At 38.4% G+C, this 26,315-nt stretch overlaps 1 protein-coding gene across 5 annotated transcripts in view; it reads left to right on the plus strand.

The window, feature by feature from the left end:
- gne (glucosamine (UDP-N-acetyl)-2-epimerase/N-acetylmannosamine kinase) overlaps positions 1-26,315 on the plus strand; it is a 95,148-nt gene that overhangs the window by 19,734 nt on the left and 49,099 nt on the right. Inside the window, exons 1-2 of one of the 5 annotated variants that reach the window (XM_039758269.1) lie at positions 5,419-5,591; positions 14,159-14,294. The exons of 3 other annotated variants lie outside the window; for them this stretch is intronic. Coding sequence is in view for 1 of the 2 variants with exons in the window: in XM_039758265.1 (XP_039614199.1) it covers positions 5,553-5,591 (39 nt within the window). In the remaining variant the exon portion in view is untranslated. Of the gene's footprint in view, positions 1-5,418; positions 5,592-14,158; positions 14,295-26,315 lie in introns of those variants that run through there. One more of the 5 variants, XM_039758265.1, reaches the window with a different exon arrangement.

Below are 26,315 nucleotides of genomic sequence, written 5' to 3' on the forward strand. Positions count from 1 at the left end.
TTTTCCATGAAAATATAAAGCAAATTGAACACATTTAGTATGTATGGCATCACTCCAAATACAATTTGATTACCAAATCTCTATCTCTGGCTGAACTGACTATTATTTCTTTATGTCTTGTCATTTTCTAAACTGCATAATCCAGACCAGGGAAGCAGAGGGTGCTAGCACTGGGGGCAATGCAGGAATAAATCCTGGACAGGGTGCCAGTTCATTACAGAGTGAACACACACACACTGTCACACTCACTAGGGCCAATTTAGTGTTGCAAATTCTCCTAACATTAAAGTCTTTGGACTGTGGAACGAGAGCACACGGAGAAAACCCATATAGACACCAGGAGAGAACATGCAAACTCCACACAGGGAGGACCCAGGATGTGAACCTTCTTTCAGTCTTCTTCAAAACAAGTCAAAGGTTAACATTATGTGCTAGATTGTCTAGTTCTGGCAGTTGTCCCATTAGGAGTTGCCAGTTTGAAGTGTGTTCAAGTGAAATGTTTTAATCAGAAACAAATTTTTCCCATCTGACCCATAGTATGTGAATGTATCATAAATGTTTCTACCATTTTAAATTTTAATATAGCGGGTAAGGACTGCGGAGAGACATGCAGTCACCAGTGTGAACACTAGGTAAAATGCTGCAAGACTTTCTGGGAGTGTTTCTGACCCTGTAAGTAATTTCCTGGATTGCACAGGAAGTAGCCCCAGAAAGGGGTATACAGTTACCAGTAACCCTATAAGTTTGGAGTTGAGGGTTGAATAAGAGATTCTTTTACCCTTGCAGGGAGGTGGTGGTGTGGGAAAGAGAGAACATTTAGGAAGGCAACTGAGAGAGTTATCTTGTGTTGTAACAGATTGTTTTAGTCAGCAGCATAGTGAATGAGGAGTTCCACCCTCTAGACCAGGGGTCTCCACCCTAGAACTACTTTTACAAAATGAAAATGGACGAGAGCTACTCATGTTTTCTAACGTTTATTCTCATAGCTTATTTCAACCCAAACAAACTGAATAAGCTTGTTTTGCCTTAACATTTACAAAATTTTGGTGTCCACAACTCACATTTTGCATTAAAACATCACAAAAAAAGATTTAATTTACCTGCAAGTGCATTTTGTATGTCTGTATGCATTTTCTAGTGTATCTCACACTATTGAATTAAAACATGAATGCTGTCAAAACACTCACTCGCCAGCTTCGGGGCGTGTACCTTAACTCAGCTTAGCTAGTGAACAGGAGAACAATTGAATTCAACTTTGTTTAATATTTTAAAATAAAGTGTTTCTTAGGTCTTGATGAGTTTGAGTGTGGATATTCTCTTTGTGTGCATGTGCCCAAAACATTAACATTTATATGTTACATACATAAGAGCCATATCGAATGTTATTTACCTCTTTATCTTTATTTATTTACTACATCCTACAGCGTAAAGTCACAAATAGAGTGCAGAGCTTCCCATGTACATATACAAAGTACAGCAATGGCAAAAGTGCATTCTTGCCCCGATGTAGAACAGTCGTCATGATCTGAGTTGACCTCTGTTATAGCGCATCTTTATGTGAAAACAGCAGTGTCAAATGCGGGTTTGGGGGGGTTGGGATTGTGAACGCGACTGAATCCAAGTTTCCATCCAGTTTCTTGCGACGTTTTGTTATCGACAAACAGAATATACGCAAAAAAAATGTGTGAAATTTGCTGTCTCCAGCCTGTTTCCATCCAACTGGCTTTTTATCGATAAAATGGTGTGCGTGATGACGTCATCCCCCCCAAAACGAACTGTCGCATAAGTTTTGTTGTATCGCAAAAAAAATCTGCCCTTGAGCCGTTTCCATACATAATTTTGTGTATGTCGCAAATTATCTACCTTTTGTTTTCCACGTTACACCCCCTCCACTAAACAAAGAAACAAACAAATGGAGAGATTATTCAGACAGTTTTTTGAAATTTGCCAGCTTACTGTTATTTGTTTTACAAATAATTGGAATTGTACATAATATCCGAAGACGACAGCAGAATGAAGCAGTTGCTTGTCCGATAGCCCTAGAGCTCGAAGAAAGTACCCCAGTGCGACGAAACCCACGGGTATGGGAGAGACGACGGAATAAGACCTTCTGGGAGGAGGTGGTGGAGAGACACTTCACAGAAAATCTCTGGCTGCAACATTTTAGAATGACACGACGGACGTTTGAGATGTTGTGTGGATTCATCAGTCCTGATGTTGCGCCCATCACAGGTTGCCACCGACCACCAGTTCCAACCCAAAAATGGATTGCCATTGCCCTTTACAAACTGGCAACCTGCACCAAATATAGAGTAGTTGGAGAAACATTCGGGGTTAGTAAAACTACCGTCCATCGATGTGTATATGCTGTGTGCACCGCTATTAAAGAAAAATTAATGCGATGTTATATCAGACTTCCGACTGTAGCGGAGGCCAATGAAATTGCATACCGCAATTCCTTGGTGCATCTTGTGCCACAGATTTACGGTGCGCTGGATGGCACGCATGTGCCTATTCTTCCCCGACAGAAGGCTACCGCGATTACATTAATCGCAAACGATGGCCATCTATTGTTCTCCAGGCCCTTGTTGATGACAGGTGCATGATACGAGACATTTTGCGTTGGCACTCTTGGAAGTGCCCATGATGCAGCTGTGTTGCAGCATTGTATCTGTACAGGTGAGCCTACCTTTCAACATCCCTTCTCAGTGCAATAACAACTGAATTAGTACTGTAACCTGCTTCCCTTAAGGTTTTTAATTAAAACTGAAAGTTGAATTAATACAAAATAACGTTTAATCAAAAAAAAACTAAAGTTAATATTAATGAGAGAATTTCTCATATATGCTAAAACATCTGCCATTTAATAATAAGAAGAAAATGTTTAGATAATGAAACACGCGGTTTATTCAATATTTTGACTGGCACAGTAAATTACCTTTGCGGTTTTTGTATTATTTAGACATCCTGAGAGACACTCCCAGGCTACAGTTGATGTGGAGGGAGTTCAGGTACCCCTTTTAGTAGCAGGAGACCCAGCCTATCCGGTACTGCATTGGCTCATCGAGAAATAGAGTCTCTTCATCAGACCATGCGAACCGCTCCGCTATTCTCATTTTAATTGCACGTGATGAAAATGTATCATGTGACACATTTATTTGCATTAAAGCCCTTTTTTCCGACAAAAAGTGTTTCCAATGTAGTTTTTGCGACATCTGAAGTATCGATAATAAATTTATGTGCTAAAGTTAAACGGAAAAATATGTCGACATGTACAACATTTCATCGATAATTAGCATTTCCATCAGCTAAAATTTGAAGCGCTAAATATTTTTTCGCAAAAACTCCTTGGATGGAAACCTGGTTTGAGAGAATAAAACTGAATAAAAAAAAAAAAAAAAACAAAGCCAACATTTACAAGTATCATAAATTACACCGGCTGTTACAGACTGGAATCAAATGTATGTTTTTATTCTAAAATAGTAAAAATAAGAGCAGCTCACTTCTCAAAACAGGCTCATCTGAGATTGAACCCGTGAAGTTTTGATTACCAGTCAACAGTTGATACCACTGCGCCACCAAAGCAGTTGTAGCAAATGCGTGTCAATGTCGCACCCTAACACGGGTTCTTTTTCTGCAGTTATATTCTTGAATAAAAACGCACTTGTTCTGTTATATTTGTACCTTTTATGAAAGTGTTTATTTGATATTTGGAATTCAGGCTTCACACATTATACACTTCATGTCTACATTTTGTCAATTATTACTAAAACATGAAAAAACGTTTCTGTTTTAATGATGTGTTTACATAGATCGTTGTAGGCACGGAACACACTTGAAATGCAAGTGTTCCAAATAACAATATAGTATTTATAAAAGGTGTCATTTTGTTTGACTTCTCACTCTATACAACACTAAGCAACTGACATGCAGGTAAACAGACTTGAGCTGAGAAAACTGTGCGGGGTGGGGAATGTGATAGCAGGCTGCTTGCTGTTTGCTGCTTCTCCGTCAGCATCTTTTGTCCTGTAAATGTGTGGATAAGTGCGAAGTGATTTAAGGTGGGATGGATCTACAAGTTTTTTCGTAGGCTTTGGTAATTCTACATCCAGCCCTGCATGTAAGTCCTCCAAACTGCAGGGAAAAACCTGGATGTTGCTGGCAGAATTGGCATTCCAGCCACTGTAAAAAAAACCTCACACTGTTCCACTCCATCTGAACTAGTGTGGTGCTGAGGTGTCACCCAATGCATGACTGGCACTCAGGTCCTAATCTGGGATCCTGAGTTGGTTTGTCATATGGTGGGTGTGGCAGTGCGCAGTATCACTGCTTGTTCCTAACCTCTCTCTCTCTCTCTAACTTAAGAATGTTTGCAAAATGTAATGCATGTTGTGGTCACATGTTTAATTAAACCTGCAAAAATACTGTGTATTTTGGCACATTATGCTTTTTCTCATAAATTTAATTCTCATCCGCCTTCATGTGTTGATGTAGTTCGTGTTCCTGCTGAATGTACATGTGAGTCGTAATTTGGCCATCCTGCTTCACGCCATGCATAAGTAAAATTATACCAGCATCTCCCATAGTATTTAGATATTAAAACAATGAATATGATTTTTGGGATTTACATATAGTGTCAAGCCCCAATTTTTAGTTTAGCATAAATAATAACATATACTAATAAGTATATGTATAATTTACATCTCCATTGTACACTTAGAATTGGAATCAGAAGATGACAATATTGGATTTGGAAACAATCCTTCACTGTTTAAAATTGTGATTTTCATATTGTTTGGAAATGATCTTATAACCCATTCCAAATATATCAGTTGCAACAAATGCTTCTCTGAGGTCATCTCTGATGTCCTTTCTTCTTGGCATGATGTGAACGCGACCCAGAGAGCTCTAGAACACCAAACTTCTTTTTATATAAGTCAGTGATGAAAACACAAATGTGATTGTGTTTATTAGACTCTAATTGTTAAAATCACAGATTTGAAGGAGGATGTACTTTATTTTTCCAGTGACTGTTTGAGAAACAACTAGTAAAACTGAGTGTGTAAGAATAACTAATTTATCACTGAAATAAAGCATAGAACTGCCCGTGCTTGTCGCAGTAGCGCCACCTTTTGTGACTGCTCCTTACAGACTACATTTAAGCTTTCGTCATCCTTTAGAGATGGGTTTACAGTATTTATGGTCATTTTTTTTATGGATGGCAGAGTTACAGCCCCGTTATATACAGACAACGCGGACAGTAATTCGCAGTAATGAATATTTTGCAGATGTGCCCAAGCGAATTAAAATAATGAATGAAGACAAATGTCTTTGCGTGATGGAACGTATATTTGATTTAATTCGTGCTAGCTCTTGATCTGCGTATTCTGTGGGCGGTGCGCGTTGTCTGCCCCGCTGGCAGCTTGGAGGCGGAGCGCCAAGCTAGAGAAGCCATTCACACTTTGTTAAAGGATCTGAGCATTCTGATAGCAGCCGAGAAGGATCCGGCATCCGCACAATTGAATGAGACGTTAGCCCATTGAGAGCCTAAGATGTATCCTAGCTCCGAACCGTCTGTCAGAAACCCACATGTAAGTCCGCAGCTCCAGGGGACTCTTACGCAGTGCTTGCTGTTTCTCGGTTTGATGGCGGGGGTGTGTGTTTAGTTTTGGGTTGGCATGATTACAGCGCCTTTCTAGTTGCTAATGCCCCTCATTTTCTCGTTCTATGGTCCCACTTTACTCCGCCCCCTCGGGGCTACGTGCTCGATTGTTAGCGCATTTACAGACGTGCATCCTGAAGTTTTCGGCCAATTTACGCGGAGGTCGCTTATCCTCTGCTTTTTATACATTTATTTTATCATGATTTTTTTTCTACATTTTATGCTATTTATTTTAAGATGCACGTGTCCGTATATACTCGATTATATTTTGTTTCCGTGGTCGTGTTTCTTTGATCTATTCAGATCCATCCATCCATCTTCCAAAAAAAGCTTCATCTTGAGTAGGGTCGCGGCGAAGCTTGTATACTGTCTGCCACAGGGGCTAGTAAAATGAAGTTATTCAGCTTGATTGAGTGAAGATGGATCATAGCTTTTAAGATCTGTTATTCGGAGTTTGTTTACGCGGTACTAAGAAGCCAAGGTTTCTGGACATCCTTCGCCTACTCCTTGAGAATCGACATAGGATCGCATAATCAGTTCGCCAGCGGGACTCCTGCCGTCACAAAACAATGAAAATATGCGAAACACACAATGCACACGTGCTCAACAGTAAACACGTACTCACTTCATTTAAGGTCTGATGAAGTATAGTATGGGGATTTAACAGGAAACCAGAGAAGCAACGGTAAAGCCACAGTGCGTTTTTCCAGTCATGCCATGCAAACTAGGCCAATTTTAGGTGAACTTAATCGGGCTGATGATTTTTCTCAGGCTGCATTAAATGGAATGCAATTTTACTGTCCAATCACAGTATTTGATATAAAAATTCAAACTACTGATATCAAGCGTTTTAAAGTTTGTTTGAATGAAGTTAGTGTGGTATGCACACAATTTTAATCCATTGTGGCAAAGTATAAATGATGTGGTTTTTCAGTTAAGACTGTTCGAATTTTGAACATTGAAATTAAAATGATTAAATGCTAAAACAGTTTGCAATAGATTTAGGCTTAATTTACACACATCTAAAGTGGTATCTGGTCAGTTGGCGCTCAAAATAAAGGTCACTCACTCATTTTCAAACCCCTTTAATCCCAATAAAGATGTCCATGTGATTTTTTTTTTTCTTCAGAGCAATGCATCCCCAAAGAACCATCCATATGAAGGTTCTACACGGGTCTTCAGCTCCAAACCTTTTCATTCTAGCTCTTTTCTGCTGCCAGTTAACTCCTTTTCCCTTCATTTTAATTGAGCTGTTTTTTTTTTTAGATTTAATCCTCTGAATTGTTTAATTACTTTCCTTAAACACGACACCCAAAGAGAAATGAGATGTGAAGTGAGCCAATAGATGACCAGCTAAGTTGCTAACTAACTCCAACTGATTTTTTTTTTTAATTAGAAGACCGTTTTTGTTGTTTATTAATCCTGTTATTTAATTCCATGGCTTGTTGCTGCTCTCATGTCATGCCACAGCAGACATTTTCAAAACCGTTGGTTTTCTTTGTTCTAAAAACACAGTTAAAGTGTTTTGTGGACCCTTCACCTTTCTTTATTTTCAGATATTGTATGATGGCCATAGTGAAACCACTTTTGTTTTCAAAAACAACCGTCCACATGATGGTTCCTGCCGTCTACGATCACACATACTCAGTTCTGGTTTTCTTGACCTGGCCGTATCCTGACAGGTAGCCTACTCCACATTAATGATTGAAATTTTAGGAACTTCTAATTATCCAAAGTAATAATTTCATATGCAAAGAATCTTGCCCAGAATTAAACGGTTTTCTTAAGTAATAGTTCTACAATAAACTACATAATCATATAAAGTACCATAAAAGAACTGACACTTTTAATAGTGTAGAGCAGGGATCCTCAATCACAGTCCTGGAGGGCCGCAGTGGCTGCAGGTTTTTGTTCTAACCCGGTTGCTTAATTAGAAAGCAATTCTTGCCAATAATTTAATGTCATGGCTTGTTAGTGCTTTAACTCTGCTATGTCAGGTAATTGTCATATCCTAGATTTTCTTCCCCTTTCTAAGGATATCATCCAAATGGTTTGAAGGCTAAAATGGATGAGTAATTCTCAGTCCTTCACTTTTTTCTCTTCACTTTCCTTCCAAGTATTTAATTAAACTCAATAGTGCATTATAAAAACACACAGGTGTAAATGGTAATAAGCTAAATGGAGAAATGCTGGCGTCTTTTGTCATTTGCATGTTATTGCTAATTAGGAGCAACGAAAAACTAAAAATACAGCTGTTTAAGACTAAAATAAGCAATAAGAGTTTAAAATCTTAACAAGCAAGGCGACTGAAGTGAAGCAGAAGTGTTACTTGAGAAGTAAGTGCTTCTTTTCAAGTAACTGGGTTGGATCAAAAACCTGCAGCCACTGCGGCCCTTCAGGACCGTGATTGAGGACCCCTGGTGTAGAGTAACTTTAGCGTGTCTGGGTCTTGTTGATGAAGATGGGGAAAGTTAAATATACCATTTTGTAACTAGGGCTGTGGAGTCGGAGATAATTTTGGGTACTTGGAGTTGGCAAAAATGTACCGACGCTGACTCCTAATTAAGTTAAATTGTAATGGGGAAAAAAAAATACAGCAAGTTCAAATGTCCAATTTCACAAACAATAATTAAGTACTTATCTGATGGAAGAATAAAGCCCAGTGCATAGTTGTGCTACTACTAGTGTGAAGTTCAGCTGAGTCATTCACTTATTGTAATCTGGATTATGGCGCATTACAAAAAGTTTTATAATTTTGTTTTAGATATAACTTTTTTAACAAGTTCATTTGAGTGTAAGCAAGTGTAATGATGGAGGTGTAGGTGTGTGCTATGGCCTGATGTGTGTGTTCATGGGTTCTTGTCTTTTGTTTAAACTGGCCAATATGGCAGAGAGTCAGCTTACTAGCTAGTAGTTCTGTGGTTAAATGAAGACGTGTATGTTGTCTTCCTTTAACCAACATGGAAAATACATTAGCTTATTAAATACAGAGGAGTCGGAGTCAGAAGTACCGGAAACTAAGGAGTCAGAGTCAAAGGATATATCTACTGACTCCACAGCCCTATTTGTACCTCCCTTGGTCTAATTTAGGGCTGTGTGAGGCTGGAGCCTATCTTGGTTATGTTAGACATAAGGCAGGGATGACCACGGACAGGGTATTAACCAATCTCAGGCCCACTCACATTAATATGTTCCTCAGGTACACAGTTATCTCTGAAATTGTGCCGTTAACTAACACAATCTGTCACACTTGACACTTTCAGACTTTTAATATCTTCTGCTGTTACTCTTATTTTCACAAATACTTGCAATATGAGTTTCTGCAAAATGATAATTTAGTTCATTTGCTCATTATGTATGCTCATTTTTAAAAGGTTCAAAGCCCTCCTTCATGTTTGCCATTTTCCTTTTAGAACTCTGAAAAAATACTACAGTGCTTCACTTGATGGCAACTTCTCCAGTTTCAGCTGATTATTTCTGTTTCAATAGCAGCTTTGTTCTGTCATATTCATGCCCCAAGATTTTCCAAGTTCTTTCCATTTTCAGTAGTTTCTTATATTTGTCATACAGTTTTATTTTTTTTTATTGGACCTGTATTGTAATCGGGCGGCATGGTGGTGCAGTGGTAGCGCTGCTGCTGCCTCGCAGTTAGGAGACCCCGATTTGCTTTCCAGGTCCTCCCTGCGTGGAGTCTGCATGTTCTTCCCGTGTCTGCGTGGGTTTCCTCCAGGTGCTCTGGTTTCCTCCCACAATCCAAAGACATGCAGGTTAGGTGCACTGGTGATCCTAAATTGTCCCTAGTGTGTGCTTGGTGTGGCCGGTATTGGGTCCAGCAGACCCCTGTGAACCTGTAGTTAGGATTTAGCGGGTTGGATAATGGATTGATAGATGGATGTATTGTAATCTTGTTTGCTTTGCTAAGGGCTTGTGAGGATTTTATACTGTTAAAGAATGAATGTGATGTGTCTGTGTGTGTGAGTGTGTTCACTCAGCGATGGACTGGTTCCCTGTCTTGGGATTGATACTGCATCGAGCCTTATGTATGTTTGGTTAGGCTACAGTCCCCCATGACCCTGCCCAAGATTAAGTGAGATTAGAAAACAGTATGGTATGGTAGTCTATGCAATTACTTTGCCTATTTCTCCAAGCTCCCTGATGTTTCAGTGGTTTGATAGATGTATTGTTAATTCGTCCAAGTTGGTGACATATAGCAAATGTGTATTTTGTGCCATATCCATTAAGTGCTTAAATAAGTTTAGTTTTTTCTTTTCAGTTTACTTTTTTTGTAGAGTGTGTTTTGTTAATTGAATCAGCGAAAAGCAGAAAAGACAAGAGAGCAAACATAAGTGAATGCTAAAGGGAAGCTATTTCAGGTTTTTTTTCACTTGTATTCTTATTAGTAAATAAGGGCTTAAAAGTATTTGAAAAACAACAAAATGTTAAAACAATAAGAAAAAGTATTCTTACCCATCTGTGCCGAATCAGACTCTTCTATGACATTAGGCCATGTCACTTGCAGAAATTCAACTAATAGGTTGTATTGATAAACAGAGTATAGGAGGAGAACTTTGCTTCTTGGTGCAAATTGTCTGAAACTTAACATTAGCCAAACGAAGGAACATCTTACTGAGTTTTACCACACCAAAGTGTCTTTACGACTGTTCACTGCTACATGTACTTGGGGTTCCACATCAGTGACAGGCTGGATTGGTTGCATAACATAGACAAACTATATAACAAGGGTGGACAACTCCAATCCTGTAGAGCAAACAGTGGTTACGGGTTTTCTTTCTAACCATTTTCTTAATTAGTGACTAGTTTTGCTATTAATTAATTTCATTTAATTTATTTGCTATTTAAGACTCCATCCATCCATCCTCTTCCGCTTATCTGAGGTCGGGTCGTAGGGGCAGCAGCTTGAGCAGAGAGGCCCAGACTTCACTCTCCCCGGCGACTTCTTCTAGCTCTTTTGGGAGAATCCCAAGGACTTCCCAGGCCAGCTGGGAGAGAGTCCCTCCAGCGTGTCCTGGGTCTTCCCCGGGGCCTTCTCCCAGTTGGACGTGCCCGAACACCTCACCAGGGAGGCGTCCAGGAGGCATCCTGATCAGATGTCCGAGCCACCTCATCTGACTCCTCTCGATGCGGAGGAGCAGCGGCTCTACTCTGAGCCCCTCCTGGATGACTGAGCTTCTCACCCTGTCTTTAAGGGAAAGCCCAGACACCCTGCGGAGGAAACTCATTTCAGCCGCTTGTTTTTGCGATCTTGTTCTTTCCGTCACTACCCATAGCTCATGACCATAGGTGAGGGTAGGAAAGACTCGGACCCATTAAATCAGGACTGAGCAATGTGGGTCTTGGAGGGCCACAGTGGCTTCAGGTTTTTGTTCCAACCCAATTGCTTCATGAAAAATCATTCATTACTGATGGAGCATTTGCTCAAGTGACATTTTTCTGGTTTATTTTAGTTGTCTCACTTGTTAAGGTTTTGAACCCTCTGTATTGAACCAGCTGTATTCATTGTTTTAAATGCTCCTTATGTGAAATAAGATGCAAATGACAAAGGAACTAGCAGTTCTAGATCTAGCTTGACTCCATTTTCATCTGTGTGTATTCATTGTTCACTATGTGGTTTAATTAAGTACTCAGAATCAAAGTGAAGAAGTGAAAATTACTCATCTGTTTTAGGCTTCAAATGACTTGGATGATGCATGTATCACTAGAAAAGGGGAGTCCATTTTTAAGAATGAACAAACATGGTAGAGTTAAAACTACCAAGCCATGAAATTAAATAAGATCTGTTATTGGTCATGATTGGCTTCTAATTAAGCAACATGGTTGGAACAAAAACCTGCAGCCAGTGCAGCTCTCCAGGATCAGAGTTGGCCACCCCGCTACATAAGAAAAAGCAGAGCAGACTGTGTTTGTTTCAAACCCCCCATATCCCAAACCCCTTCTTCTTCTTCTTACCTAAAGGAGACTGTGTTCCTTCTGTATGGGTAGTGATACCGCTTCCATGTTTTTCACTTCTGTGATGGCCTGTGGTTTGCTGGGCTTATGACTTTACTTCAAGAGAGGCCCACTGTACCAACAAGCTGATTAAGAAGGCAGGCTCAGTTATGGGATGTACTATACAGAGGATAGAATGATGCACTACTGATGGCCATTATAAAAAATGCTGCACCTCCCCTCTCTGACACAGTAGCATTAAGTACTTTCAGCCAACTAAATATTCATCAGAAGTGCACCAAGAGGCTCTTTCATACCAAAGGCCTTTATACTGCCTCACTGTGGTTGTTGTTATAAAATGTATTAATTAAGCCTCCGTAAAAGCTATGTTTCACCTTGGGATATCTCTCTATCTATCTCTCACTCTCTATTTATCTATCTATCTGTCAAAGGTTAATATAACCTATTTGAAACTTCTTACAGCTTGCTTAATTAATGGTCCAATTAAAACAAATTGGTTGGGACTGGAACTGTAGCCGCAGGGTGCCATCAGGACTGAACTTGAGAACCACTGCATTACATTATCAATTGCAGTGCTACTTAACTAAGTCTTCATAAGTGTGTATGAATTGATATCAAATTAAAGTTGATTTTATAAGGTCACATTAAATAATATATTCATTAGTTGTTTTTCAACTACCAATGTAGTAAATAGGGCAGATTTAGTAATGGCCCAGAGCGCTGAGGTGGAGTGGTGGTTCTGAGCCTAGGGATCTGAGCCGGCAATAAGAAGGTTGCTGGTTCAAATCCCGTAAAAGTCAAAAGTTACTCTACTCCATTGGGACCTTGAGCAAGACCTTTAACTTGACCTGCAATTGTTTTGTCCTGGGTATGACATTAATCTACATCCAGCCCTACAAACAGGTCCTCCAACTTACAGGGAAAACTTGGGGGTTGGAGGCAGGATTGGCACTTCAACTATTGTAAAAAAGTTTATGCTGTTCCAGTGTGGTGCTGAGGGGTCACCTGCTGTACTTAGGTCCCAATCCAGGTGGTTTGTTGTGTGGTGGGTGCAGCAATGCACTATCAGTGCATACGTCCAACCTCTCCTCAAAGCGCTGAACAGACACACAAATATTAATGATCAAAATTAGCTTATTTCAAGCAGGAACAAACAACAAAAGATTGATAGGTATAGCAAATAGTAAATGTTTATTGGAAGAAGAAAGTATCAAAGAAGCTATGAAAAAGCACACACAAGTATCTTGCATAAGGAGTCCAAAAAGTGTAAGCTAGCTGGATTTCTAACTCTTCCCTTGGAATTCTAATAATACACAGGCAAGACTCCAAGGCAGTGACAGTCACATGTAAGAAGAGAGAAATTTCTCCATCATGAGAGTATCATGTGATTCCCACAAAGTATCACCCCACTGGTATTCTTATGGGTTGTGTTTGACAGAGATCTGTTATTTCTAAATGAAGTACAGTTCTGGTTTTAAGCTTTTAAAGTATCAATCCTTTTACATTTGTCATGTGATTTTCAACTTCCTCCTGAAATGATTATAATAAATTCTGAAAACATTTTTAAGCAAGAGATTGCTTTTTATAACAATATAAATACTGTAAGATGAGCAAAATGACACCTTTTATTGGCTAACTAAAAAGATTACAATATGCAAGCTTTCGAGGCAACTCAGGCCCCTTCTTCAGGCAAGATGTAACATCTTGAGTTGCCTGAGTTGCCTCGAAAGCTTGCATATTGTAATCTTTTTAGTTAGCCAATATAAGGTGTCATTTTGCTTGGCTTTTCTCTACATTCATAATGGCTAACACGGTACAACAACCTAGTAATACTGTAAGATGAAATATTTAGCATCAGGAAAAAAAAATCATATCTGAATAGCTTATGTAGGAAGTTATGTAATTAAAATTTTATTCTGGAAATAGCAGAGCAGGTGTTCTTAATGCAATTGTACCTTCTTATATATAGCAGACAAGACCTGACATTGCATGTCCTGGTAAATCTTGTTTAGCTCTTTAGATTTTGATACAGTTCTGATATCTACAATTTAAAACTGCAGTTTTAATAGTATTGTATCATTAACACATACAAGCTAAACCTGGAGTGTAACCAGTTAGCTACTGCTTGTGGAAATGTTTAAACAAAAGAAGGTTTAAAAAACCCAAAGATCAGGAAAGTGGACTTTGCAATATTTGCAAGGATAAACTAGAATAATTTCCAGGAAAGTAATACATCTGTCTGGGTTTGAACAAAGCAGTTCAGTTATGAGAGTAAGCAAGCAAAATGTCACAAGGGCCATAATGAAAGATATGTTGACTGGAGTGTAACAGTTGTAAGAGGCACAGGAAATGACATTTATTTAAAATTCACTGGCTAGTTCACATCAACTAGGAAGGTTTGATGGACTTTGTGCAACATTTAGGGATGCTGTCTGTCATAGTTATTTCAGAATTGAACTTTGACAATGTAGAAAATATAGCTCTTGGCAAATTCTATTTTTGCCTTTTATTATTTTTTTCTCTTCATAGACAAGAATAATAGAGATCTCAGTTATTCTTGAACCTTTGCACACCATCCAGGCTGTCATATCTACTTATTTGAAACTATGATGTATTAACTCAACTCATGTGGAGGTATCAGATTGCTGTAGTCATGTGTTAACACGTAAGTCAAAAATATAGTCCTAAGAGGACTAACTTGTGCATTTCTATGTTTCTATATCTGAGTGAGACTAATACAGTGTTACTTTGTGACTATGATGTGGCTGAGTACAAAATGGAAAAACAATGCAAAGGCATTTAATCATTCATACCGTAGTTCTGAGGGAAGGTATGAATAGAGTAGAGTAAAGGAAGTTTACAGCTATTGTTTCCAGCTTCCTGCTGGCTATGAAAACTTGGCTTCATTCATAATATGCATGTCTACTTGAAAATGACACCAAGATTTACATTTCTCATGGAAAAACTTCCTGCCAACCTTAGTTGCCAGAGAGCAGCTTCTGGATGTCTACAAATTTCATTGATAGAAACACAAGTAAGGTTCTTAAAGTATTAGAAGTGTACAGTATTACTTCTAATTCAATTATCCTCTCCAATTTGTCTCCTGCACATAACATTAGCCTGACCTTTGAACCCTATATCTCTAGTGTGTTAATAGTTTATTTTATCTTCTATGAAATATCACCAGAGCTGGAGCATATCTTCTGAGTTTCAATACCTATATATTCTTTGCTATATTCTTACAACCTTATAACATTATTACATTTATTTTCTTTTCAATGTTTTTGTCTGAGGTTTCACCAGGTTACATCTACTGGATACTGTGCATTAATTTGATAATAGACAGTTTAATCGATGGGGATGCTAAATTAGCCCTTTGTGTGTGTGTGTGTGTTCACTTTGTGTTGGACTTGCACCCTATCTAGAGATTGTTATTGCCTTATGCCCAGTGCTTACTAGGCTAGGCTCCAGGTATCCTGCATCCCTATTCTTGATAAACAAGCTTTGGAAATGGATGGATAGATGGAACGAACCAAATACTTCTTATATAAATACTTAAAGTAGCTAAACGTATGTTATTGTAACCTTTGCCAAATGCTTGTGGTCTGCTGTTTAGATATCTATAATCAAAGAGCTGGTACTGGGTGCTGAGGCCATGTATTGTCCTCATTAGTACACTTTCGTTTAAAAACACAAGAGTCTACTTTTTCAAAAGTTATCAATTGCCCTCTGATTTGTTTGTGCTTATCACATAGCCCTTCCCTGATTGGATCCTGCTTTTTACAATGTCTCATTCCCTGATTGGTCACCCTTTATGGAGGAAAATCATACTTCCAAATAGCAGTTTTAAAAAACAACTTTTTAAATTAAAACTTAGCACCTATACCTCTGTTTAAGTGAAATTGATTTTGTGTTCCACTTACCTGCCCCTATAAGTGAAGGTTTCAAGTAGATAACATATGTATTCCATGTGTTAGTAGTGCCTCCTTCTTACTGTCATGTTGGATGATTAAACTCTGTCTGGGACATAGTTGTACTATTGTGCCTCTTGTTTGATTACACAGTATAATTGATAGACAAGAATATCTTTTTAATTACTTCTTCTATTACTACTAAGAATATTATTATTGCAATTATTATGGTTATCTTTGTAGTGAAGTTGTAGTGTTCTTATCAGAAAACTACAATATGCCTTCATGAGTGATGTCTTAAAATCATGACATCATTCATTCTCAAATATTGCCCCAACCTCACTGATCTCCTCCAGACTTACACTCCTCTCGCTCACTCAGATCCTCATCTGCAGCTCTACTTTCTCTACCACACATCAGACTCAGTGCTATGGGAGCTCAGGCGTCTCTCATACTGCTCCTCAACTCGGGAATTCTCTTCCCCCTCATATACGTCAGCTTGATTCAATAACACAGTTTAAAACTGCCCTCAAAACTTATCTTTTCAAGCTGGCATACCAATTGTGAGTTCTACACTGTTCCTGCCTGTTATCTTTGTTTGTTTGCTAATTATTGCTTTGTGATTTATCATTCTCTTGTTTTTATTTTACTAATGTTGTTTAATTTTATTGTAAGGTGACCTTGAGTGCTAAGAAAAGCGCCTATTAAATAAAATGTATTATTATTATTATAAATATGATCTCCTACTCCTCACTGATAGAGGATGTAGGACGCTTCATAAGTACTTCTCATGACCTAATATGGGCTGGTACAAATTTCTACCAAATTCCTATCCTAGTCTGACTTTTAGTGAAATTGGTAGGAGTAATTTTCAGACGTGTGATAAATACAGGTACATTTCTCAATCCAACAGCCTAATTTTGTGGTTGGACTTAAAGGCTATTCACTCACAATTGCCATGCAGCCTGACAGAGCTTCAGCAGTTTTGCAAAGAGGAATGGGGAAAGAAATTGGCCTCCAGAATGTACAAAGCCGATAGAGGCTTATATAGTCAAACTGTAATTGCTGCTGAAGATGCATCTATTAAGTGACTTCTGAGATCAGTTATTTTGTATTTTATATTTGTAGTTAATGTAGACCACTTTGCAGAAGTCCATTATCACTGTGACATTAGAGTCTTATATTGATCAATGTCAAAAGCCAAATTAAATTCACTATGATTTCATGTATTATAATAAAATGTGAAAACCTTCATGGGGATGTTTGCCTTTTATATGCACTGTAGCAGTCATCCGCTTAGATTAGTCAATTTTCACCCATACAGTGAAACTATTTTATCTCAGTGATATACAGTATAAGGCTCTGTTTTCCTGACTTTTTGGCTTATGGCTTAGTTTAGTTCATATGCATGCCCTCTTAGTAAAACACAGCAGCTGCCTCTCACATGTTCACCTCTATAGCAGGTGGAGACCAGTCACATGTCAAGTCTTTTCATAATTTTCTTCTTCTCTCTCTCACTTCATCTTTTCCCACTTCTATGTGGGGTTGATGCGCTTGATCAACATTCTCCATATATCTCTGTCTTGCAACTCCTCCCCATTCAAACCCCTTTCCTTCAAATCTTCTATTACTTTATCCATCCACCTCCACTTTGGCTTTCCTCACTTTCTCTTCCCCTATACTTTCATTTCCATCACTCTTTTGCCCACTTATTCTTTGTCTCTCCTTATCACATGTGCATACCACATACCAGAACTTTACTATCCTCTGCACTTCCTTTCTTTCTTAAATTTTTCTTTGACACTGGAAACAAAAGAATGGTGGAATTACTTCGTAAAAATGTCAGCGTCCATCCAACAGTTTCTCTGTGGATGATAATCCACAAGGAGGTAAATTTTGCCTTTAAGGCACCTTGGATTGGCAAATTTGCCGATCACACATAATTTTACCTTATGAGTACAATTTCTATCCGCTCCTCGCGTGTTAACCTCTGCGACATGTCAATGGCTGTAAACAAAGAGAAACTTGTAAATAACTCATGAAAGAATAAAGTTACGTTAAAACCAAGCACACCATTGTTTTTCTTGTGAAATTTCCAATAAGTTTGAAGTGTCACATGACCCTCTTCCTATTGAAAGAAAAAAAAAGTTGGATCCAAAATGGCCGACTTCAAAATGGCCACCATGGTCACCACCCATCTTGAAAAGTTTCCCCCCTCACATATACTAATGTGTCACAAACAGGAAGTTAATATCACCAACCATTCCCATTTTATTAAGGTGTATCCATATAAATGGCCCACCCTGTACACTTAAATATAGGAAACCAGTAACAGCGCATGATAGCGTGCAGTGAATACACTTGACTTAAGCATTCCTAGTTTTCATCCTCTTTCTCTGTCTCTGTTTAGCATTCATTTGCTCAGAGGTTGATGCGCTTGTTGTTTCCTGAGCAGCTCTTCTTTTCCCCCACCCTAGCGGCCCGCTTCTTCTCTCCTTCTGTCGGCATCTTTTCGCGTTTAAAGTTATTAAGTCAGTGTTTGTGTTGCAATTATGTAATACGTTTTTCTTAATTTTTCAGTTAAGCTGGCACTTAAATCTTCAATCTGCCTCAAGAATGATTTAAGATATGAAGGTGTAGGGGAAGTGACGGCAAAGGTGGTAGGGATGAGAACGGCACCCATACGCATGTGCCACATGACCGCCCTGCTGTCCACTGCCAAGAGTTGATTCTACAATAAAATAAAAATAAAAAGAGGAATAACCTTGGAGGTCAATCATCACCACAAAAGCGGACAGTAAACGTCATGTAGTATATGTGTACCAAATTTCAGGTCAATAGTTCAAATGGTTTGCGAGCTACAGGTGATTTAAAATCCTGGACAGACAAATGAACAGCCATGGTAGCATATTATATACAGTAAGAAGATAAAGCTTCTATGCATCTGGTTATGCAGGAGCTTAGTGTAAAATTTTTTTAAGGGATAAAGAAAAACAAATCAGAAGCTGTATCAGAATCCAATCAATCAAGTAACATGAAAATCGGTGACCAGTTTCGGCTTTAAAAAACCTGAATGAAGCATCCCTAGTGTTATGGGATGCGAAGGTGGACATACTGGTGAGGTATACCTACGGACTTTGTTTAATTTATGAACTGGAACGTGTTATTTTGTTTATATTTACACAGAACCTGTTTAGTATATTTTATACCTCATCTACAGGCCATAGAGTAAAATATTTTGTCTCCAATCTTGAAACATTAAATGTTGCTTGTTGTGCAGTTTTATTCTTAATTCAGTAAGACCTTTCCACCTTTTCAGAGCCCTAAAAGTTGAAATTTGTGGGTAAAGATTTGAGAATGATGATGAAGATATTGAAGAATTGGGTACAGGTGTAGAATTCAGATTTTACTTTTGGATCTCTCTTAGAAAGATGGCACTAATAAATAGCAAAGCTATGGTAAAAGTAAATAAATGATGCTATGAATTTCTTAACAACAAAAAAACAATTCATACAAAACTTTCATTGAATTGCAATAGATGCATGTACACAAAACAGGCATACATACATACAGTGGGATGCAAAAGTTTGGACAACCTTGTTAAATGTCATTATTTTCCTGTATAAATCGTTGGTTGTTACGATAAAAAATGTCAGTTAAATATATCATATAGGAGACACACACAATGATATTTGAGAAGTGAAATGAAGTTTATTGGATTTACAGAAAGTGTGCAATAATTGTTCAAACAAAATCAGGCAGGTGCATAAATTTGGGCACCGTTGTCATTTTATTGATTCCAAAAGTTTTAGAACTAATTATTGGAACTCAAATTGGCTTGGTAAGCTCAGTGACCCCTGACCTACATACACAGGTGAATCCTATAATGAGAAAGAGTATTTAAGGGGGTCAATTGTAAGTTTCCCTCCTCCTTTAATTTTCTCTGAAGAGTACCAACATGGGGGTCACAAAACAACTCTCAAATGACCTGAAGACAAAGATTGTTCACCATCATGGTTTAGGGGAAGGATACAGAAAGCTGTCCCAGAGATTTAAGCTGTCTGTTTCTACAGTTAGGAACATATTGAGGAAATGGAAGACCACAGGCTCAGTTCAAGTTAAGACTCAAAGTGGCAGACCAAGAAAGATTTCGGATAGACAGAAGCGACGAATGGTGAGAACAGTCAGAGTCAACCCACAGACCAGCACCAAAGTCCTACAACATCATCTTGCAGCAGATGGAATCACTGTGCATCGTTCAACCATTTGGCGCACTTTACACAAGGAGATGCTGTATGCGAGAGTGATGAGGAAGCACAAACAGAGCCGCTTGAGGTCTGCTCAAGCACATTTGGACAAGCCAGCTTAATTTTGGAATTAGGTGCTGTGGACTGATGACACTAAAATTGAGTTATTTGGGCATAACAAGGGCGTTATGCATGGAGGAAAAAGAACACAGCATTCCAAGAAAAACACCTGCTACCTACAGTAAAATATGGTGGTGGTTCCATCATGCTGTGGGGCTGTGTGGCCAGTGCAGGGACTGGGAATCTTGTCAAAGTTGAGGGACGCATGGATTCCACTCAGTATCAGCAGATTCTGGAGACCAATGTCCAGGAATCAGTGACAAAGCTGAAGCTGCGCGGGCTGGATCTTTCAACAAGACAACGACCCGAAACACTGCTCAAAATCCACTAAGGCATTCATGCAGAGGAACAAGTACAAGGTTCTGGAATGGCCATCTCAGTCCCCATCTCAGTCCCCAGACCTGAATATAATTGAAAATCTGTGGTGTGAGTTAGAGAGCTGTCCATGCTCGGAAGCCATCAAACCTGAATGAACTAGAGATGTTTTGTAAAGAGGAATGGTCCAAAATACCTTCAACCACAATCCAGACTCTCATTGGAACCTACAGGAAGCGTTTAGAGGCTGTAATTTCTGCAAAAGGCAGATCTACTAAATATTGATTTCATTTCTTTTTTGTGGTGCCCAAATTTATGCACCTGCCTGATTTTGTTTGAACAATTATTGCACACTTTCTGTAAATCCAATAAACTTCATTTCACTTCTCAAATATCAGTGTGTGTCTCCTATATGATATATTTAACTGACATTTTTTATCGTAACAACCAACGATTTATACAGGAAAATAATGACTATTAACAAGGTTGCCCAAACTTTTGCATCCCTCTGTATAGTACACATTTTAAATTAAGTCATATTTTTGGGGGGGTGTGCAGTCGTTATGTCATTGCCTCAAACCAGTGTCACATTTGTGTCGTGTAACAACTTGTGATTTTTAGAGTGCAGGCATGTCACATTTAAGGACTATGTTTGTTAAAATCTTGCCACTTTTCAGTGAAGCTGTCCACCTTACATGAATCACAGAACCTGTGAAACAACTTTGTCTTTTAGAAACCCACAACCACAGAGTTGTGCACTGAAAACATTTCTTTGCTAAAACTTTGCAGCCTGCAATCTTCTGTCATCCACTTAGCAATTTGGTCTTTGAAGTCTTTCAGTTCCTCTCAATTATAGTATCTTTCCCTTTATTTTCCAGAAGTTCCTAAAGGAGTTTGTCACATAGCCCTTTTGTCACGATGTTATTGTCAAAAATAACAACTGACTCTGAACAAATCCCTTGTGAAGTTTTGTCTTCACCACTTGACTTTCACTATTACTTTATATGTTTTGATACTAATTCCAAGTTTTGTGCAATTCATCAAGTCCAAGGTGAGGTTCATTTTGGATACTAATCGACATTAAGAAATGCTAAAATAAGAACCGAAGCAGCCCATGAAAGTAAATAAACTAGCAAACACAACAGGCAGCTTAGTTCCAGAGTGTCTACTTTGAGCATTATCTGAGATATAATAATTAATTGTACCCCAGATTTGGAGGCCGTAATACCTATTGATTACTGGCCAGGTGACGAGTAGTACTGGATAGCCTTCCCACTCATTTCAATGATAGGGGAGCGGGATAGCTTGTTTAATTTCACCTTCAGTGAAGATATCTCTGAGCAGGCAAAATGAGATGGAGCTTACTGAAATAAAACTATGTTAGTATAAATACCTACTGTCATAGTCAGAAATTGCTACTAGTGATCATATGTTTTTTTTTACCAGTAGAGAAGGAAAGATAAACAGTGTCTCAATTCTGGGTTAAAAGTTTTGTTTGCATAGATGTGCAAGGCTTTGTTAACTTGCGCTTACTCATCACTTCAGAATGCTACATAGGTAAATGTTGAGAATGGATGTATAGCACATGCAGTCAGACAAATTTTAAATTGTAAAGAAAAGCTATAATTATATTTTAATTGTGTTTAAAGTTATTGTCTTTTGAAGAGTCCTAAATAAGAATTTAAGTTTCATATTCCCATGCAGGATTTTTTTGCTTTATCTTCTGTACATCTAAGACTATTATCTTTGGTAATTTTTCTCTAGTTTTATAGTCAGACACTCTTAAAGTAAAGTAGAACAAGGAACAAGGAACTACAAGCAACTTGGAATAAGGTGCTGTTTAAACTAGAGCATCTTCCTTATGTACAGGTCATGTCAAAAATACAAACTGGCAAAGGCTGAAATGGCGGATGATCTACTCTGCTTACCGTGTAATTACTGTAATTTTAGTAGTATCTGCTTTTTGGTGTATGCTGGTTATTATGAAATAATAAAAACACCACTTTCATATAGCAATCTGAAAGCAATCTATATGTGAAAAGTGCATGACTTTCATTATCACTTTGTGTCTCACCAAATATAACATGTTTTTCTTTCATTTTGCTTAAGTGAATTTCTCAAAAGGCTTTTGTTAAAAGGGAGACAACACAATGTAGTGTACAGAAATATATTTTTTAAACTGTGCACTCACCATGATTCCTAACACTAACTCCTTTCACATGTGGGACTTTGGTAATTTACTAGGATTATTTTCTTCACACGTATCTGGATGACCCATCCATTTAACAAAGGAACGTTTTATCTCAGAAATAAAAAAAGGCAAGAATCGTAAGATTTTATTTTTTCCGTCTTTTTCAAAAAGCAAAATGCATTGATCCGCAGCATATTCCATAATTTATTTATTATTTTGCACCTTGAAACATAAATAACAGAATGGTTCGAAAATAGAAAACTTAATAACTAAATATAAAGCAGTGAAAAATATAAATTCAAATGCCATTTCATTTTACTTTTTTTTTTTTGACGGGAAGCCGTCACAGCCTTCTTGGGCAGCTGTGGCACCATGGATTCCCGCAAGGCACGCTGGGAGCTGGAGTTTGGTACAGCCCTGCTGGGTTACATGGGAGTCGCTAGGGTGAGCTGCAGAGGCCTATAATGGACTTCTACCACACCTGGGAGTGATTCCAGGTAATCTTGATGAGCCACCTGGAACACTTTCAGGACCTAAATAAAAGGAGGTGCCTCACTCCATTCGGAGAGCCAGAGTCAGGAGGAGGTAGACGAAGCTTGTCTGATAGGGAGTGGAGGCAGAAGGACGAAACAAGGAAGAGAAAAAGAAGATTCCAAAGCCATTTAATTTGTATTCATTTTAAAACTGTTTACTTAAGAAAACATTCAGTAGAGTGATCAAACAAATACCTTGTGATTAGTTCAATTGTATGAACATGAAGATACTCTATGTGCATGTCATAACATCTTGTGTAATTTACCCAGATGTTTTATTTCTTTTTTTTTTTGTGCATTCACCATTCCGAAAAATTTCTATGAAATGTAACAAGGTCTCAACATTGGAAATTGTAGTGGATTTTCTGATGAATGTAATTCGTCTGGAAGTTTACCAGTAATTTCCACAACAGCGTGAATGTGTGACATCTACTGAAGGAGGAATTTAGGTAGTCCACAAGCTTGCGGTTTTGTGTATTGTAATATTCTATCTATTAGAGTACAATCTGTCTGAAGTTTTGAGTGAATATGAGCAGATTTTTATGGCTGCCTAAGCAGTAGTTTATCCCACATAATTAAAATAATTAGAGGGTATTGTAGTAGATAATCTCAGGCCCTGGGGTGGTTTACACATTGCTCACATTGTTTTCCCTTTAAAGGTAATCTCTTATCTGCATGCAGTGATGACAGATTTAAGTTTTATTGATATAACATATTATATTTTAGGTTATCATTTAGTTTATTTGAGCTTTTGTTTACTACAGTTTTTAAGAATCCATAACCATTTTGTAGAGGATTGATCAGGGCAGCACAGATTGTAGGAACACTCTTGACTGTATATCCAGAAACACTGTTTCTGGATAGGCATTTCCCACTTTATTGAATACCTTGGAAATAGCACAAATAGATATGCTGGCCAAATGAAGCACATGCTCATTATACTGAATTTTCTAAAATGTATTGTCTGGGAGAGTCCATAGAGGCCTGTTGAAGCCCATTGAGGCATTCCAGGTATGGTTTTGATCTATTTAAAAAATGATTTTGTATTGTCTTCACTTTACTGTATTCATAATGTATTTAGGACATTGATAACAGGCCATTCAGCCCGACAAAGCTCACCATTCCCATCCACTTAATTCTTCTAAAACAACATCAAGTCTAGCTTTGAAAGTCCATAAAATCTTACTGTCTACTATGCTACTTGGTAGCTTGTTCCAAGTGTCTATGGTTCTCTATGTAAAGAATAACTTCCTAACATTTGTGAAGTTTACACTTAATCTTGAACCAATGGACTAATTCCCTTCAGAATTTCAAACACTTCAGTCATGTCTCCTCTTAGTCTTCTTTTGCTTAAACTGTAAAGGCTCAGCTCTTTTAATCTTTCTTCATAACTCATCCCCTGTAGCCCTGGAATCAGCCTAGTTGCTCTTCTCTGGACTTTCTCCAGCATTGCTATGTCCTTTTTGTAGCCTGGAGACCAAAACCGTACACAGTACCCCAGATGGGGCCTCACCAGAGCATTATAAAGCTTGAGCAGAACCTTCGAGGATTTGTTCTCTACACATTATGTGGTATAACCTAACAGTATATCTATATAACTTCTACAGTTTCAAGAGATTAGGAACCCTTGTTAAACAAACAGTTCAAATTTAAACTCTTCAAATGATATGCATTGTTTGCCTGTTATCCTTAATTAAAAAGTACATATGCTGGTTTATTTATAGAGCTGGGTATTGTAGCTATTTTTTGTCTTGTCCATTATAAAATAAAATTATGTTGCATCATCTGAGTATCTTACTGCGTTCTGTTGTCAATGATAGAGCATTCCAACTTAGAATTTAGGATACTAAAATTATTTTGTTTTCTGTGTTTAAATGTTCATGGCAAGCATGAATTGATAATAATACAGAATAAAAATGACCCACAGTATATTTACAGTATATTTCCATCCATCCATTGTGCAACCCGCTGAATCCGAACACAGGTTTCACGGGGGTCTGCTGGAGCCAATCCCAGCCAACACAGGGCACAAGGCAGGAACCAATCCTGGGCAGGGTGCCAACCCATCGCAGGACACACACAAATACACCCACACACCAAGCACACACTAGGGCAAATTTAGAATCACCAGTCCACCTATCCTGCATGTCTTTGGACTGTGGGAGGAAACAGGAGCGCCCGGAGGAAACCCACGCATACACGGGGAGAACAGGCAAACTCCACGCAGGGAGGACCCGGGAAGCGAACTCGGGTCTCCTAACTGCGAGGCAGCAGCGCCACCACTGCTCCACCGTGCCGCCCTACAGTATATTTATGAATATCAAACAAAAATGTATTCATCATCAATAGATGATGGCATCAGATGAATTTGAATCTAAAAGATTTATCAGGTGTAGGAAATAAACACCAGCTTTTGACCTAAAAACTCAAGGGGGTATAATCCTGTTGCTCAATAAAAGCACCCTAAAATTGTGCAATGGGATGCAACTGAGCACCAACCCTGAAAAAAATGCAGTTTTTTTTAATGGAATATGTTTAAGAGAAATTGATATACTGTGGAACCTTGGTTCACGAACGTCTCTAAACGTATACAAATCAGGTTGCGACCAAAAAGTTTGCTAAACTTTTGCATCTGTTCATGACCACACACTCGGTATATGAACAAGCCAGTTTCCCTTTCGGTTTGTGCGCGCCGATGAATTCCGCACGTGTTGCATTGTTCTTGGTCAGACGTGCGTGCTTTCGCTGTGAACTCTTTGTGCTCTATTTGTTTCCCTTCTGGTTCGTACGAGCCGATTACTGTATTTAAGCATATGTTCATCCTCTCCCTGTGCATTGTTCTCAGTCAGACGTGCGTGCTTTCGCACTCTTTGTGCTCTACAGTATTTTGTGTACTTTTGCAGTTAACCATGGCTTTGCGAAGTCTGATCACCAGCTAAACAGCTGAAAACACCAGAAACCCAAGAAATCACAACAGAGAAAACACCTGAAGGAGAACATTCCTCCTTCGCGGAGCCGGACTCTCCCTCAAAACTGTAACCTCCTCTCCACCCAGTTCCTCCTCACTTCCTTCATGCCAGAACTCGACTCATGCAAAATTACTTTTCTTGGTGGTTTATTAAATTACGGATTTTTCAAATGTTCATTTTTTTTCCCTGTGCTTAAAACTCAATGAAAAAAAGTGTTTTTAGCGAGCGGTTCGTAGCGTGATTTGTTGCAATGTTACTTTTCTTGGTGGTTTATTCAATTATGGATTTTTCAAATTTTCATTTTTTTCCCTATGCTTAAAACTCATTAAAAATAGTGTTTACAGCGAGCGTTTCGTAAGGCTATAGCGCGAACTCTTGCAATGTTATTGTTTTTACATTT

The sequence above is a fragment of the Polypterus senegalus genome, chromosome 7 (assembly GCF_016835505.1).
Source record: "Polypterus senegalus isolate Bchr_013 chromosome 7, ASM1683550v1, whole genome shotgun sequence".
Taxonomy (NCBI): domain Eukaryota; kingdom Metazoa; phylum Chordata; class Cladistia; order Polypteriformes; family Polypteridae; genus Polypterus; species Polypterus senegalus.